General features: G+C 28.6%; 3 protein-coding genes across 6 annotated transcripts; 2 read left to right on the top strand and 1 right to left on the bottom strand.

Annotated features, from left to right (window-relative positions):
• Positions 1-192: 192 nt before the first annotated feature.
• On the bottom strand, positions 193-2,777 carry LOC126872824 (RNA-binding region-containing protein 3). Of its 2 annotated transcripts, none has more exons than XM_050633014.1 (6): positions 2,678-2,777; positions 1,532-2,011; positions 1,304-1,448; positions 774-1,223; positions 514-664; positions 193-433 (listed from the first exon to the last, which is right to left on the bottom strand). In XM_050633014.1, the coding sequence occupies exons 2-6, from the start codon at positions 1,775-1,777 to the stop codon at positions 274-276; spliced, it is 1,152 nt and encodes a 383-aa protein (XP_050488971.1). In that variant the 5' UTR covers positions 1,778-2,011; positions 2,678-2,777; the 3' UTR covers positions 193-273. The 2 variants fall into 2 exon arrangements, with proteins under 2 accessions (XP_050488971.1, XP_050488970.1); XM_050633013.1 differs by lacking the exon at positions 2,678-2,777 and adding an exon at positions 2,267-2,581.
• Positions 2,778-2,815: 38 nt separating this feature from the next.
• LOC126872818 (uncharacterized) lies at positions 2,816-7,477 on the top strand. 2 transcript variants are annotated; one of them, XM_050633005.1, is made up of 7 exons: positions 2,822-3,082; positions 3,591-3,848; positions 3,923-4,160; positions 4,319-4,599; positions 4,681-5,174; positions 6,466-6,708; positions 6,784-7,477. In XM_050633005.1, coding segments are annotated over exons 1-7 (1,818 nt in total). In that variant the 5' UTR covers positions 2,822-3,080; the 3' UTR covers positions 7,086-7,477. The 2 variants fall into 2 exon arrangements, with proteins under 2 accessions (XP_050488963.1, XP_050488962.1); XM_050633006.1 differs by lacking the exons at positions 6,466-6,708; positions 6,784-7,477 and adding an exon at positions 5,573-6,114 and having other exon boundaries at positions 2,816-3,082.
• A 670-nt stretch (positions 7,478-8,147) lies between these two features.
• Positions 8,148-14,093, top strand: LOC126872815 (uncharacterized). 2 transcript variants are annotated; one of them, XM_050633003.1, is made up of 6 exons: positions 8,148-8,333; positions 8,834-10,041; positions 10,110-10,169; positions 11,906-12,136; positions 12,222-12,380; positions 12,483-14,093. In XM_050633003.1, coding segments are annotated over exons 1-6 (1,824 nt in total). In that variant the 5' UTR covers positions 8,148-8,331; the 3' UTR covers positions 12,647-14,093. The 2 variants fall into 2 exon arrangements, with proteins under 2 accessions (XP_050488960.1, XP_050488959.1); XM_050633002.1 differs by having other exon boundaries at positions 8,149-8,333; positions 12,222-12,413.
• The last annotated feature ends 471 nt before the right edge of the window (positions 14,094-14,564 follow it).

Genomic DNA, 14,564 nt, shown 5'->3' with positions numbered 1-14,564 from the left:
TGTATCATATAAATTTTTCATTCTTTTGTATAGAAAGTATTGAATTTAATCACTTCGCCGCATCGATCCAAAGATCCACGTTACAAGAGTATACATATGTGATTAAAGTTTTCGTAAATGTAAATATGTAGTATACATTACAATAAGTTCTATCTTGTTTCAAACAAAATATCATAACATAAAATTTCTAGGTATATAAAAAATTTATCTTTATTAAAATTAGTATTGATTATAAATAATATAATACATATAACGTATTAAACAAAATTCTTATTAACTTTTTGATATTTTAGCGAACTGTACAACCATTGGCTTATCTTTTAAAATAAAACCATTTGTTTCATTAAGAGCTAATTGTGCTTGTTCTACATTTTGCAATGTGATGAATGCTTGACCCTTCATTCTGCCCTCTTGCATAAGTCTCACATCATATCTAAAACAAAATAAATTATTATTAGAAACAATTGTTATTAAATTATATAACAAGCAAATTGCTTCTTATTTAATGCTTACTCAAATTCTGTTTTTAATTCAGGTACTATATATTTTCGGTAAATAAAATGTAGATCCTTCTCTTCAACTTGCTTTGTAAGATTCTTTATATATAAACGATTTGATGGTTTTCCAGGGTGGTAATTTTTAAAAACAGGAAGTAATCTTTGATCTATAATGAACAAAATATAATGAAAAAAAGATTTAACATGTTCTTTCTTTGATTGTTTTGTTATATTTAGAAGAATACAATGTTTTATTGAGAATATAATAATTCTTACCATTAGCCGAAATTCTATTGTTCGCTAATTGATTAGATGTAATTACTTTTTGCTCAACACCCTTAGTATTTTCGCTATTTTCAGCAAAATCAAGGGGTTTAGAAAGCGGAAACATTAACCCAAAGCCACCATCTGCAGCATTGTTCGAATCAGTATTTTCCTCTTTATTTGAAGCATCTAAGAGTTTATCCACCATTTTCAGTTCAATTTTAAGATTTTTTGTTTCACCACGTTGTACCGGCTCAAACATATCTGCTGGTTTTACAACTTTTTGTGTAGAATTTGAAGATGTTATTTGTTTATTTGGATTAATAAATTTTGGAATTTTTAAACGTTTTTTATGTTGTGGACGTTTTCTTTTTACAGGTATAATTTCCATAGGTATTGCATTATCTTCCTCATTTGACTCTATTTCCGATTCCTCTTCTTCTATTTCCTCATTGAAAATATCTATTGTATATTATATATTAAATATATATATATAACTTAAGAAAAGAACATAAGAAGAAGAGAAAATATAATTTCATTACCTTCATTTTCTTTAGTATATAAACTTTCTTTTATAAAAATATCATTATACTTTTCTATATCATAAGCTTCCTTAAGTGCTGGAAATTCTGCTTCTAACTCTTCAAAAGGAGGTGGTAAATTCATCCTATTCATCAAATGTAAAACCTATGTAAACATAAGATAAGATGAATGAATAAAGAATATAGTATATTAAATTATACTTTTATATTATATTTTAATTTCTTCACCTGAGTATAAAATACTGGTTCTTTTAATAATTGTATGGCTATTCTTATTAAAGTGCCTTTTGTTGGTGCTGAATATTTATATTGTATATTTGGTGGAGGTGGCTGAGTAAAAACTTGGTTCATAGTCCAACTATTTAGTTTCTGTAGAAATGTTTGAAAGTTAGATCTGTTTGTGGATTCCTTCTTACTTTCTTCTTTTGTAAGTTTGTTATTATCAACATTATTTTCTGTTTTTTCTATTGACATAGACTTTTTAGCAAATTCAACCGTTAAATATTGTCCTTTGACATTTAATTGATGTAAACGTAACAATGCTTGTGTAGCTATTTCTTGAGATTGGAATTTTGCAAAAGTTATAGTGTACTTTTTAGAAAACCTCAAAGTTCGGGTTTTAGTAGCACCATATTTTTTGAATAATTCATTACGTCGTTCATCAGAAAGTTCTGGTGGCAAATGAAGAATTCTAAGTGTATCTGAGGCCTAAAATAAATAATTTCGTTAATATATTTAATAAGAATAAATATTTTTATTAATATATTTAAAAACGTATTTCTGAATTCCATATAAAATTTAAAAAATAAAATAAAAACCAAAAACACAATGAATCTAAGTAAATATGAATCTAAGTAAATGATAGGTTAAGTATTAATGATATAATTTATAACATAAACTTAATAAAATTTTCATTTCTATTTATAATTTCTCAGTCATATGCATATAAATATATTAAATTACATGTGCTATTTCAGATGACATCCTAAATTTAAAAAATTATCAAATAGTTTCAAACTATATTTATGATTATACTGCAGATCGTAAACATAAAGAACTTGTATGGCTATACACATCATCAGAAAGGAAATTATGAACCTGGAGGCTGAAGTCCAGCGACATCTTAAGATATATTATTTAATAAGGCCGCGGCATATTCAATTTTGACAATTTTATTTGCTCCTACTTATAGTTTCTAGAAATTTTACTTAAACTAAAGATTTTGTTAATTTTATTGTTACCACAAGAACGTAATAAAGATCAAAAACCAGATTAATCCACTAATTATATAATAAACTATAAATATATTTAATAAGTTAGCTACAAAGTTTTTAAATTAAATGTAAGTTTCGCGAAAAGAAGATTTCTGCTTACGTTTATTTTATATTTGATATCTTTTCTAACTGTTCTATAAGTATCCTATTCTATTTTATATTTTTTTGTTTTAATTCATCCGTTCTCTATGTACTACTACGCGAATGCTGTCATGGAAACAGTTTATACGGAACTACTTTCGGAAGTTCACTTGTCAATTTGATCCGCCGAATTTACCGGCAAGTTTAAAAACAACGATTATATTTTATTCGTAATATATCAATTGCATTCTCATCATCAAGAGACTTCATAGCTTGCGCTAAGCTTAATATAATTTTTCAACTAGGATTATTGACTGTTCCTAATATTCGCTTCTACTAAAGTATCGATTGGCGTTCGCGAAAGTGACCGCAAAGCAGAATAATCTGTTGCTCGTTGTATTTAAGGATATTCCAATTTCCAAATGTAAGTAAGATCTGACAACCTAATTGAAAATTACATAATAAACATTTGTATTCAAATTTCTATGGATGTAATTCAGAGTATAGGCATTTAATTATTTATTTTATTGTAGTTACCAAGTATGTAGCGCCAAATCGTATTGCAGATAATGGTAATCAATAATCAAAATTTATGATAAAAAATGATTGTATATTTTAACATATCTCTATATAGGTGTCTATATTATCGTACATCTACAATAGATCGTTGACTAAAGTAGATATTAAAATAAAAAAATAATTTTTATATTACTCTCATAATTTTATTGAAAAAGTATTACATTCTTATATGAAAAAAATACATTTCTTACGGAATGTATCATGTCTCTAAATAAACAAACAAGTTATTAAAATATTTCAGTCATTATAACAAATATTAAATTTATATGAAATTCCTATAATATATCTAATAAATTTGTATCCTATAATATAATAATAAACTGATTATAAATTAAAATAGATTATGTATCCAGGTTTAATCGAGACAGAGATCACAATAGAGCCCGCAGAGGTGGTAGTGGCAGAGGTAACAATAAAGGAGGTAGTGATAGTATTCGTGGTAATAGCATTAATATATGCGGTATACGTGGTAGAGGCACTACTAATAATATCAGAGGTATTGTAAAAAACAAACAACCTGGAGGAGCTCTTAGAAAAATCAATTGGGATGTGAGATCTTTAGAACCTTTGCGCAAAGATTTTTATATTGAACATCCTACAGTAAGAAGCAGGTAAAAACCTTTTATCTACTCTTTATTATTTTCTTTAACTACAATATAAATTTCAATACAATACTTTACACTAGATCAAAAGAAGAAGTATGCCAGTTCAGAGAAAATGCAGAAATAACTATAAAAGGTGACAATATACCTAATCCTATTCAATATTTTGAGGAAGGAAACTTCCCACCGTATGTATTGGATGAAATACATAAACAGGGATACTCTCAACCTACAGCAATTCAAGCACAAGGATGGCCTATTGCACTTAGTGGCAGAGATTTAGTTGCTATTGCACAAACTGGCTCTGGAAAAACGCTAGGAGTGAGCCAAATTAGAGATACATTAATTTTTAACTTGTAGAAATGTAAAGACGTTTTTTTTTTATTAAGAGTTAAAATATGCACATAATACATGTATATAAAATTAAGTTTTAATGAGTTTATATGAATTGATAAACTTTTAAAATATTTTTATTTCAGTATGTTTTACCAGCAATTGTACACATCATACATCAACCACGTCTTGGTAATGGAGATGGTCCAATTGCTTTAATCTTAGCTCCTACAAGAGAATTAGCCCAACAGATTCAGGAAGTAGCTAATTGTTTCGGAGAAGCAGCAGGTGTAAGAAATACCTGTATCTTTGGTGGTGCACCCAAAGGCCCACAGGCACATGATTTAGAAAGAGGTGTTGAAATATGTATTGCTACACCAGGTAGACTTATTGATTTCCTGGAAAGAGGGACTACAAATTTACGCAGGTATAACTATTATTTTTAACTAAAATTATGTACAATTAAAATATTTTCAATATATATGATATTGAATATGCATTATTTTAGATGCACATATTTAGTATTAGATGAAGCTGATAGAATGTTGGATATGGGTTTTGAACCTCAAATAAGAAAGATAATTGAACAAATTCGACCTGATAGACAGGTTTTGATGTGGTCAGCTACATGGCCTAAAGAAGTTCGTGCATTAGCTGAAGACTTTCTGACTGACTATACACATCTTAATATTGGTTCTCTGACTTTATCAGCTAATCATAATATTATTCAAATTGTGGATGTTTGCCAGGAGTTTGAAAAAGATTTAAAATTATATAGACTACTTCAAGAAATTGGAAATGAAAAAGAAAATAAAACAATAATTTTTGTTGAAACAAAACGAAAAGTGGATGATATTACAAGAAATATCAGGCGAGATGGATGGCAAGCATTGAGTATTCATGGTGATAAAAATCAGCAAGAAAGAGATCATGTATTACAGGAATTTAAAAGTGGAAGAGCTCCTATTTTAGTTGCAACAGACGTAGCTGCTAGAGGCTTAGGTATGCGTTACTTCTTCATAGTACTTAGATTATTTACACAGTCAAGAATATCGGGTGAATATGGGAATTGGCAACACTTATTGGATTAGCCAGATGCGTTATTAATAAGACCAGTGGACAGCTATGTATGTAGCAATGTGTGATTTATTGAAATTTTTTGATAGCAGAGCCCTTACAATACACAGATTAAACTCTATTTTAACTTTATTTTTATACTTTATGATATGATTTACGTTTTAAACAGGTTTGTATTTTTTTTATCATTAATGAAATATATAGGGTTACTTATATGTATAAATATTTAAATAAACATATTTTTTCAATAATAAAATTTATATGAAGGGTTCTAAAGAAATGCACACAAGCTACCACTAAGACTGTCTGCTTTTCTTTTTCAGAGGCACAGAGTACCCTAAGTGAACGCAGTGTACTGCCAGTATTGGGCAGACACAGTGAATGTTTTATTTTTCTTTGCTTGTATTATATCAATAACAATATCAAAATATTAAACATACGCCTGTGTTTTCAATTTTTAAATTCTTATATAGTATTATATATTTTTGAATTTAAATTTAAGAATTTAATACAGATTTTAATTTTATAATATAATAATAGTAATGATTATATCGAAAATGTTTATAATACAATAATTATAAAGTAATCATACATTAAAAAAAAAAAATTCTGTTTTACCGTATATATGTAAGTAGTATATATTATATTTATTTTTTTATCTTTGTCTATTGATTTGCTGTTATAGTATGTCAAACAATTCTCAAGCGTTTTCTAGTGCCTCTAATTGTTAAAATTATTATTTAAAATCTAAAAAGGTCAATGCATTCAGGCTTAAACATTAAAATGCTGCCTTTATCCCAAACCAGACACTACCGCTGTGTCTGTCTAATCTCTAGGCCATCATACATGACTGAATAGCCCTACATTTAAAAGTAAATGGGGCTGTTTTTGCTGATTTTGAAATGGAATTTCCAACTAAAAGGTGGGTGGTTTTCAAACCTGACTTATAGACAAATATATTTAAGTGAAAATTGGGGGATATTGTTCCATCTCAATAAAAGCTAAAAACTTTTAAAAATTTTATAATAATTTAATATATTCGAAACCATTTTATATATTTCATCTCAAGCATTCTATATAATTACTTTTGCAAGTTTGAAGATCATTCTGTGAACTTGACACACTCAACAAATGGGGTGATGATTATTACAAACAATATACATATAAGTATAAATATTAGGAAAATTCTTATATTTTGTAAAATATTTTTTCACAGATGTGGATGATGTTAAATATGTAATAAACTTTGATTATCCGTCATCGTCAGAAGATTACATACATAGAATTGGTCGTACTGGACGAAGAAGACAAACTGGTACCGCTTATGCATTCTTTACAACTCATAACATGAAACATGCAGGAGATTTAATAGAGGTATTAAGAGAAGCAGGACAAAATATAAATCCACGACTTACTGAAATGGCAGAATTAGCTAAATCAGGAAGTTATGGAAGCAGAAGTATGTGTTTAAATTATTTTCATGTAAAGCTTAAATAAAGTTCATAATTCATTTATTTTGTATTTTTTGTGAAAGGTGGCAAACGATTTATGAGCAATGACAGAAGTAATGCTAGACGAGGTAATACTGATACCAGAGGAAGAGGTGGTTCTACGAGAGGAAGAGGTCGTGGTGGAAATTCTTATCAATCTACTTCAAACAATTATTCAAATTCAGATTACAATAGCTATAGCAATATGAGACAAAGTAATTCAACTAATCAGAATACAGGGTATGGGTATACACAGAGAACTTATGGGCAGAGCAATTTAACACCAAGTTATGGGGGAGGAGATAATTATGGAAGTACTTATCAGTATAGAGGAACAACATACTAAAAATACATATACTATATTACAAATAAATTTTACTATCAAAGTATGTTAATAACAGTATAGTTACATTTGTGTTAATCTTAAGATAAATAAAATAAAGAATACACAAAATATGAAACAGAACCAAAAAGTATCATGTATTTTATATACATGATAAAGAAAAAAATAAAAAGATAGTTAGTAATGGTTAAAATAATGTTTGTTAAATATGTATGTATTATTTTAAAAGTTAAAAACTAGATTTCATTATACAAAATGTTTTAAAAAACATTTCAGGTTAATAAATATATATTATGTTTTTATTATATAATTTATAACTATACTATATTTTGTGTTAATAATATTTTGTGTTAAAGTAAAAAATATTTTAATTAAGGAAGCTTTGTGAAAAATAATATTTAAGTGAAATTAGCTTATTATATTTTGTTATACATATCATATACATATAGAATGTTAAATGATGTTTATTAAATATAATTTAATATAATGATGTTCATTAAATATAACTACAAAAAATTTAAAACTTAATATTTTTCACAAATATATATATATATATATATATTATTTTTCATTTATTATGATAAAATTTTATTCAATAAATTTTGGTACATGTATAAAATAAATTGTTTATTTCACTGCGTGAATATATCAAACAAGTTATATAAGTGCTAAAATTTCCCATTAAATAATTATAACTAAATGTATTTTGTTATATTTTTATGTTGTGTGTGTGCGTGCGCATTTCAAGTTATATTAATAAAATTATCCTTTTTAACAAAATTAACTGAGTTGTTCTTACCTATAAGCTATAAAAACAAAAGACATTAATAAGTTGATAGTTTGCTTATCAATCCGATATTTTATTTTAATGTATTTTTCCCTACTCGATACTATTATTTCCGGTATTTTATGCAATTATATTTCATAAAATATTTATACTTAATATTTAAACTTTAATAGTTGAAAAAAAAGAAATAAAATATTTTGTACATGGTTAAAGTATGTTTAAATGATAAAAGTAATATATATTAATATATATAAAATGATAAAATTGAAAGTAAAATGGAGGTATTTCCTGATACAATACGACGCCATGATATTTGTTTCACAGATCCTCTTCGAATCGTATAACGAGACCGCGTAGTAGAAAGTAGAACATACTTTTGCTTGGTTCTTGTTAGTGGTACGTGTTTCTATTAAGGAAAATCATCGCAATTCTAATTTTGGAGTAATAAGTATCTTTATTAGAATGTAAGTTATATGAAATTTCTATTAGCATTACGTAAAAATACCTATTTTCTGTAAATTTCTTATTGACATTTGATGTCTATGATTGACTGCTTTACTCCATATTGTTCTTATATTAATGAAATTTTTGCGCTCATACTTAATATATATCTGGCTTTTAAACTTATTTGTAACACATTAGTTATTAAAGGAAAGTTTTAATATTAATAATTTGTTTTTATAAATATGAAATATATGGATCTTGATTCTATAATTATAATCTCACGAATTCACAGCACGTGTTTAAGCTACATTATTAAAATTTATTTTACTTCATATGATTAAAATAGTATTAAATACATATACTTATGTTATAAATGATATACGATATATTAGAAAACAAAATATTTTTTTTATAATATCATTTACAACTATTCACATAATTATATCTATGTATATAAACTGTGTACTGTATTCACTGTATTCACAGTTAGTTAATACATAGAAATTACTTTATGTTTAAGGGCGTATCGTGATCGTGAACGTAGTGATAGAAGAGGAGGAGGAGGAGTACGCGGAGGAGGTCGTTTTAGTGGTCGAGATGGAAGTAGTGGAAGTGGGAGATTTGGTAGTAATTCCAATAGAGATAGTAGTTTTGGAAACAATAATTTTAAAAACCGGCAACCTGGAGAACGGCTTCGAAAACCAAGATGGGATATGAGTGCATTACCACCATTTAGAAAAGATTTCTATCAACCTCATCCTAATGTTACAACTCGAAGTTCACATTTAGTTGAAGCTTATCGTTCAGATAAAGAAATTACTGTAAAAGGAACAAATGTGCCAGGGCCAAATATATTTTTTGAGGAAGGTGGATTTCCAGACTATGTGTTAAATGAAATTCGTAGACAAGGTTTTGGGGAACCAACTGCAATTCAGGCACAAGGGTGGCCTATTGCTTTATCTGGACGTGATATGGTTGGAATTGCTCAAACTGGGTCTGGGAAAACATTAGCATATATTTTACCAGCAATAGTACATATAAATCATCAACCAAGATTAAATAGAAATGATGGTCCTATAGCTTTGATTTTAGCACCAACAAGAGAACTTGCACAGCAAATTCAACAAGTTGCATCAGATTTTGGTATCTCGTCACAAGTAAGAAATACATGTATTTTTGGTGGAGCTCCAAAAGGCCCTCAAGCTCGTGATCTTGAACGAGGTGTTGAAATTTGCATAGCAACACCTGGACGACTTATTGATTTTCTAGAACGTGGTACAACAAATTTACGTAGATGCACATACTTAGTACTTGATGAGGCTGACAGAATGCTTGACATGGGATTTGAGCCACAAATTAGAAAAATTGTAGAACAAATCCGACCTGATCGACAAACTCTTATGTGGTCAGCAACTTGGCCAAAGGAAGTTCGCAATCTTGCAGAAGAATTTTTAACTGACTATATACAAATTAATATTGGTTCTCTACAATTAGCTGCTAATCATAATATTCTTCAAATTGTTGATGTATGTGAAGAATATGAAAAAGAGGGTAAACTTATGAAACTTTTAGAAGAAATATCAAATGAACCAGAGAATAAAACTATTATTTTCGTTGAAACTAAGAGGAAAGTAGATGATATAACACGTGCAATTAATAGGTATGGATGGCAAGCAATTGGCATCCATGGAGATAAAAGCCAACAAGAAAGAGATTATGTATTAAATCGTAAGTGTTAACTGTAAAATTCTATGTATATAAACATATTCTGTCCAATACTAGAGAATTTATTTCAGAGTTCCGGAATAGCAGATCTGCCATTCTAGTAGCTACAGACGTTGCAGCAAGAGGATTAGGTAAGAATCCGTTTACACACAAGTGGGTATGATGTAAGGGTCAGGCTGCGATGGTTATTTCACATTTGTGAGAGTTGTATAATTGTGATGTGGCAACGGATAACGGCATGTGCCAGACTGATTGACATTAGTCCTTTCTTGGTGTGAATGGAAATTGTTTAAAAAATACAGAGGTTCAAGAAGAGAACTATCAATTAATACAATTACTGATTCAAGTCTCTTTCCTATTTCGTTTAGGATATTTTAATTGATTTCCATTAACTCATTATTTAGGGAACTTAATGATATAAAATCACAAACAGAAAGTTAATGCTGTTATTTTCGTCTTTTCAGCACAACAATACTGAAGGGATACTTTGTAATTTTAGTTTTATTACAATTTAGGTGGATTTTGACATACTTTTAATCTCTAATAATCTATAAATTCTATAACATAATATTTTCTTAATAAAATTTCATTAATTTTAATAAATGAATATTTTAATATTAATTTAAGACATGAGTTATGTTCTGAGGAACATCATAATTCGTTTCCTGATTATAGTGCTATATTATTATTATTGTCAATATTGGAATTAAAAGTAAGTCAAAATATTTCAGCATTAAAATTAGTGTAGGTAAACAGGTAAGATGATAGAAGATTCATGTTTTTAAATTTTGCTCTGATTGAGAAAAGTCTTGTCAGTCTGGTATTAACGTGCTGTTCTATGTGTTTTCAGAGGCACATGCGACGGAGTTTTATCAATGATAAGAACTCTGGAGAGCTTGCTTTGGAATATATAATTGAATGGGGCGTGACTGCTGGTCTGTCCCCGTGCAACAAGCTAACCTAACGCTGTGCCTCGGCTCACCGTGCCACTTGAAAAAACACACTCTCACTCTGTACCTGCGACGGTCCAAAGTATGGAAATCATAGAGTTAGGGTATCTAGCAAACAAGGACTACTAGACAGGATAGATGTTGTACCATTTATTTTCTTAGATTAGAAGGGTAGGAAACGGCATTACTTTGTTTTGCACTGTTTGTTAAATTATATTTCCACTAAATTAAAAAAAGTAAATTTAGTTTAAATTTATAATCTATGTATATCCGATTTACAAATTGTTAAAAATATACATTAGTACAAAAGAAAGTTTGTGAACTAACAGTGCAAAATAAATGTTGGTGTTACTCATACAATGGAATGCGTGTGGGGTTGATCGGAGAATGCACATGGTGCTCATCCAATGTTCCAACCTCACGGAAGCAATGCGAAAGGACCAAATTTTGAAAGACCAGCACAGATCCATACTTTGGTGCGGGAGAGAAGGGTGTGAAGTTACTAAGAGTAAATATACAGCTCGCTAACGCATAAAGTGAGAATTCCATGAGAACCATCTGAGCTCTGATTCCTCTACATTTCCAAAAATGTATTTACGTTTCCAGCTTTTGGCAACCACAGGTAAATAATATAAAAATTTGCTCTTTGTGGTCAACTCATTTGTGTATTTCATGTGAAAATTATAAGTGGAATTAAGGACTGAGGAGTTAGTGATGAATAATAATGAATAAATATTTCCAATATAAAATGTTTTATCTCATCAAATTTTGTATACAAAAAAATACTGTTTAATTCCATTTGTATTGCACATAACATGTCTACTAATGCTTTAATTAATTCGCTTTGTAAGTTAATTGAACCACAAAGACACAAGTAATTTTCGTTTTTGATGATTATAACTTCTAATGTTATATAGATGTGGAAGATGTTAAGTTTGTGATAAATTTGGATTATCCATCCAATTCTGAAGACTATGTACACCGGATTGGTCGTACAGGACGTTCACAACGTACGGGAACTGCGTACGCATTTTTCACTCCTGGTAACGCACACAAGGCTAGTGACTTAATTCAAGTTTTAGAAGAAGCAAAACAAGTTGTAAATCCCAAACTATATGAATTATCGAGGAATCCAGGCATTTATAAAAGTATGTATATTTATAAAAGTATGTATTTTTCTTTGACGTAATTAATTTTGCGTTTAATATCTTTGTTTTACGTTTTTTATTGTAGGAGGTCGTTATGGGGGACGTAGTGGAGGTGGTGGAGGACGTGGTTCTGGGGGCCGTGGCGGCACTTCCCGTGGTTCGCGTGGCGGTCGCGACGGAGAGAGAGGTGGCAGATTTGATCGTTCTAATGGCGGTGGAGGAGATCGAGGAAATAAGTGGAATGGTAATAATAGCAGTATAACGTCAAATAAAAATTGTAAGAGTTCTATCTTCTTTCTACTTTACTTTTTTAATGTACATTATTAAATAATCTATGTTTATGTAGGTGGTGTGGGAGGAGGCAACTATAATAGTAAAGCATTTTCTCAAAACAATTATGGAGGAGGATCTGGTGGTGGTTCCAGTGGTTATAGTCAAAATGGTGGATATGGAGGCAGTGGAGGAGGAGGTGGAGGTGGCAGTAATTATAGACAACAAAATGGCTATTGATTACAAAATAATTCATTTTGAGTGAATGTTTTATGTAATATAGTAAAGAAATGTAAACAAACTAAAGAATGTTCTATAGAACGGGTTTTTTTATGTAACGTGCTTCTCGCAATTAAACACAAAGTAGAGTAAAATGCACGTGATATTATGGCCCGTTAAAGTAATATGATTAAATGTATTAGCAAGCTAGGTTACAATTTAAGGACATTCATAATCATTCTTAAAAAAAGAAAAAAATGAAAAAGATAAAAAGTGTATATGCAAATGTAATGTTAGGTAGAATGTTACTAATGATTTTTGACATGTGATACTTGCAAATACGACTATATATTTCACGTACAACTTTAATTATTTAAAAGTCCTAATGTATTTGGTACATTAAACAAAAGTAAAACGAAATGTAAAACAAAAGTAAAAAGAAAATCGAATACAAAATATTGACAAATAATGTTTTTTAAAATATGAGACTTTAAAGAAAAATAGTAAGAAATGAAAAAAATGATTTCAGAACAATATACTTAGTTTATGCTGACTATTTATACTAAAGTTGTCTAGTTTATAAAGATGTGTTTTTTATAAATGTATCGGTATAAGTCGTAAATGCATGGATCATCTGTATTATTTCAAACGTCCAGTACATTAAATTGTATTCTACTTAAGAGGATATAAAATCCTATGCAGTGTAGTATTAGACATCTAATAAAATAATATAAGTATAAAATATTTCGATAATTCTATATAAAATTTTATTATAGCTTACTTTCCTTATTTGGAAGGTAAATTGTATTCATTAAATTTTTTATTAAATTCAAAAATACTAAATTAGGAACTCATATTATCTTGGAACAATGTCACAATCAGTTTACTATATTCTATATACAAATTTTGTTAAAAAATAACTAGGGTTTTTATCCATTGAAACAATATTTTTTATTTATTATTTCATCGCTTATAGTAAAATATTACGATAATATGTGACATTGCGAGTAATCAGTTCTATCTGTTCCATGAAAAGATATCTTTCTTATTGAGTGGCTTTGTGGCATTTATCAGAAATCATGCAATCAGGTCAGAGTTTATTGATTCATTCCAACACAATCTTGTACAGTTACACTTTTGCGATAGAGTTACACAACTGCCGATTATGTGTGCCTGTCTGATTGCTTTTACGATAATAGAATTTACATTGTAATATCATTAGTCATTCTTTATAGTATTTAGCGTATAATATATTAATCTGTATATTTTAGTGTTCTATGATGTTGCGTGAATATATTTTTTGATGTTAGCTGAATAAATTAAAGAATCATTAGGTCATAATTCTAAAAATAAAATATTCATGTCTTATCAATACAGTAAATTTTGTAGATCTGAAATTGCCGTAATATTTTTATATTGTACAATGTTGTTTAATAAATAATGAAGTATTCCATTCTCATTGTAATAATGCTATATTATGTCATTATGCTGTTGTTCCATAATTAGTGTAATTCTATACCAGTTTATGTTTAATTGCAACATTAAATTTGTGAAATAGGAAAAATATGTCAATTTCAAATTACGTAATTTATAGAATTTATAGCAATATAGGTAGATCTTACGAAATTAAGAAATATTTAAAAATCTGTAACATGAAATAAGTTGTTTCGGCTCACAATACTTAATTGTAAATCACTTTATATATTTAATATATGGATATCATTCCAATATATTATACAAAATCTACTATTGTAAAAAACCTTACGAACGACTCCAATTATTAGATTTTTAAATATTTACAATTGCTAAGCAACAGTATTACCTCGATAATAGACGCATGTTGGAACCGAGTTGTGTATGCTAACAAGGGAGGTAAGTGTGTGTAAATTGCCAGTTATCTTTTCAGCTTTTTCGCTTAAAGTCAAACATCCACCGATAA

This window comes from Bombus huntii, chromosome 14 (genome assembly GCF_024542735.1).
Source record: "Bombus huntii isolate Logan2020A chromosome 14, iyBomHunt1.1, whole genome shotgun sequence".
In the NCBI taxonomy this organism is placed as follows: domain Eukaryota; kingdom Metazoa; phylum Arthropoda; class Insecta; order Hymenoptera; family Apidae; genus Bombus; species Bombus huntii.
Note: the sequence above shows the minus strand (reverse complement) of the source record. Positions and strands in the feature narration are given on the sequence as shown.

Excerpts from the sequence above, each read along its gene's own strand:
- LOC126872824 (XM_050633013.1), bottom strand. The coding sequence starts at position 2,287 with ATGTCATCTGAAATAGCACAT. Across the intron at positions 1,224-1,303 it reads ATATACTAAAGAAAATGAAG|ATATTTTCAATGAGGAAATA; the intron begins GTAATGAAATTA and ends AATATACAATAG. Across the intron at positions 434-513 it reads GAATTAAAAACAGAATTTGA|ATATGATGTGAGACTTATGC; the intron begins GTAAGCATTAAA and ends ATTTTGTTTTAG.
- LOC126872818 (XM_050633005.1), top strand. Across the intron at positions 4,161-4,318 it reads GCTCTGGAAAAACGCTAGGA|TATGTTTTACCAGCAATTGT; the intron begins GTGAGCCAAATT and ends TTTTTATTTCAG. Across the intron at positions 4,600-4,680 it reads GGGACTACAAATTTACGCAG|ATGCACATATTTAGTATTAG; the intron begins GTATAACTATTA and ends GCATTATTTTAG.
- LOC126872815 (XM_050633002.1), top strand. Across the intron at positions 10,042-10,109 it reads AAGAGATTATGTATTAAATC|AGTTCCGGAATAGCAGATCT; the intron begins GTAAGTGTTAAC and ends AATTTATTTCAG. Across the intron at positions 12,414-12,482 it reads TATAACGTCAAATAAAAATT|GTGGTGTGGGAGGAGGCAAC; the intron begins GTAAGAGTTCTA and ends ATGTTTATGTAG.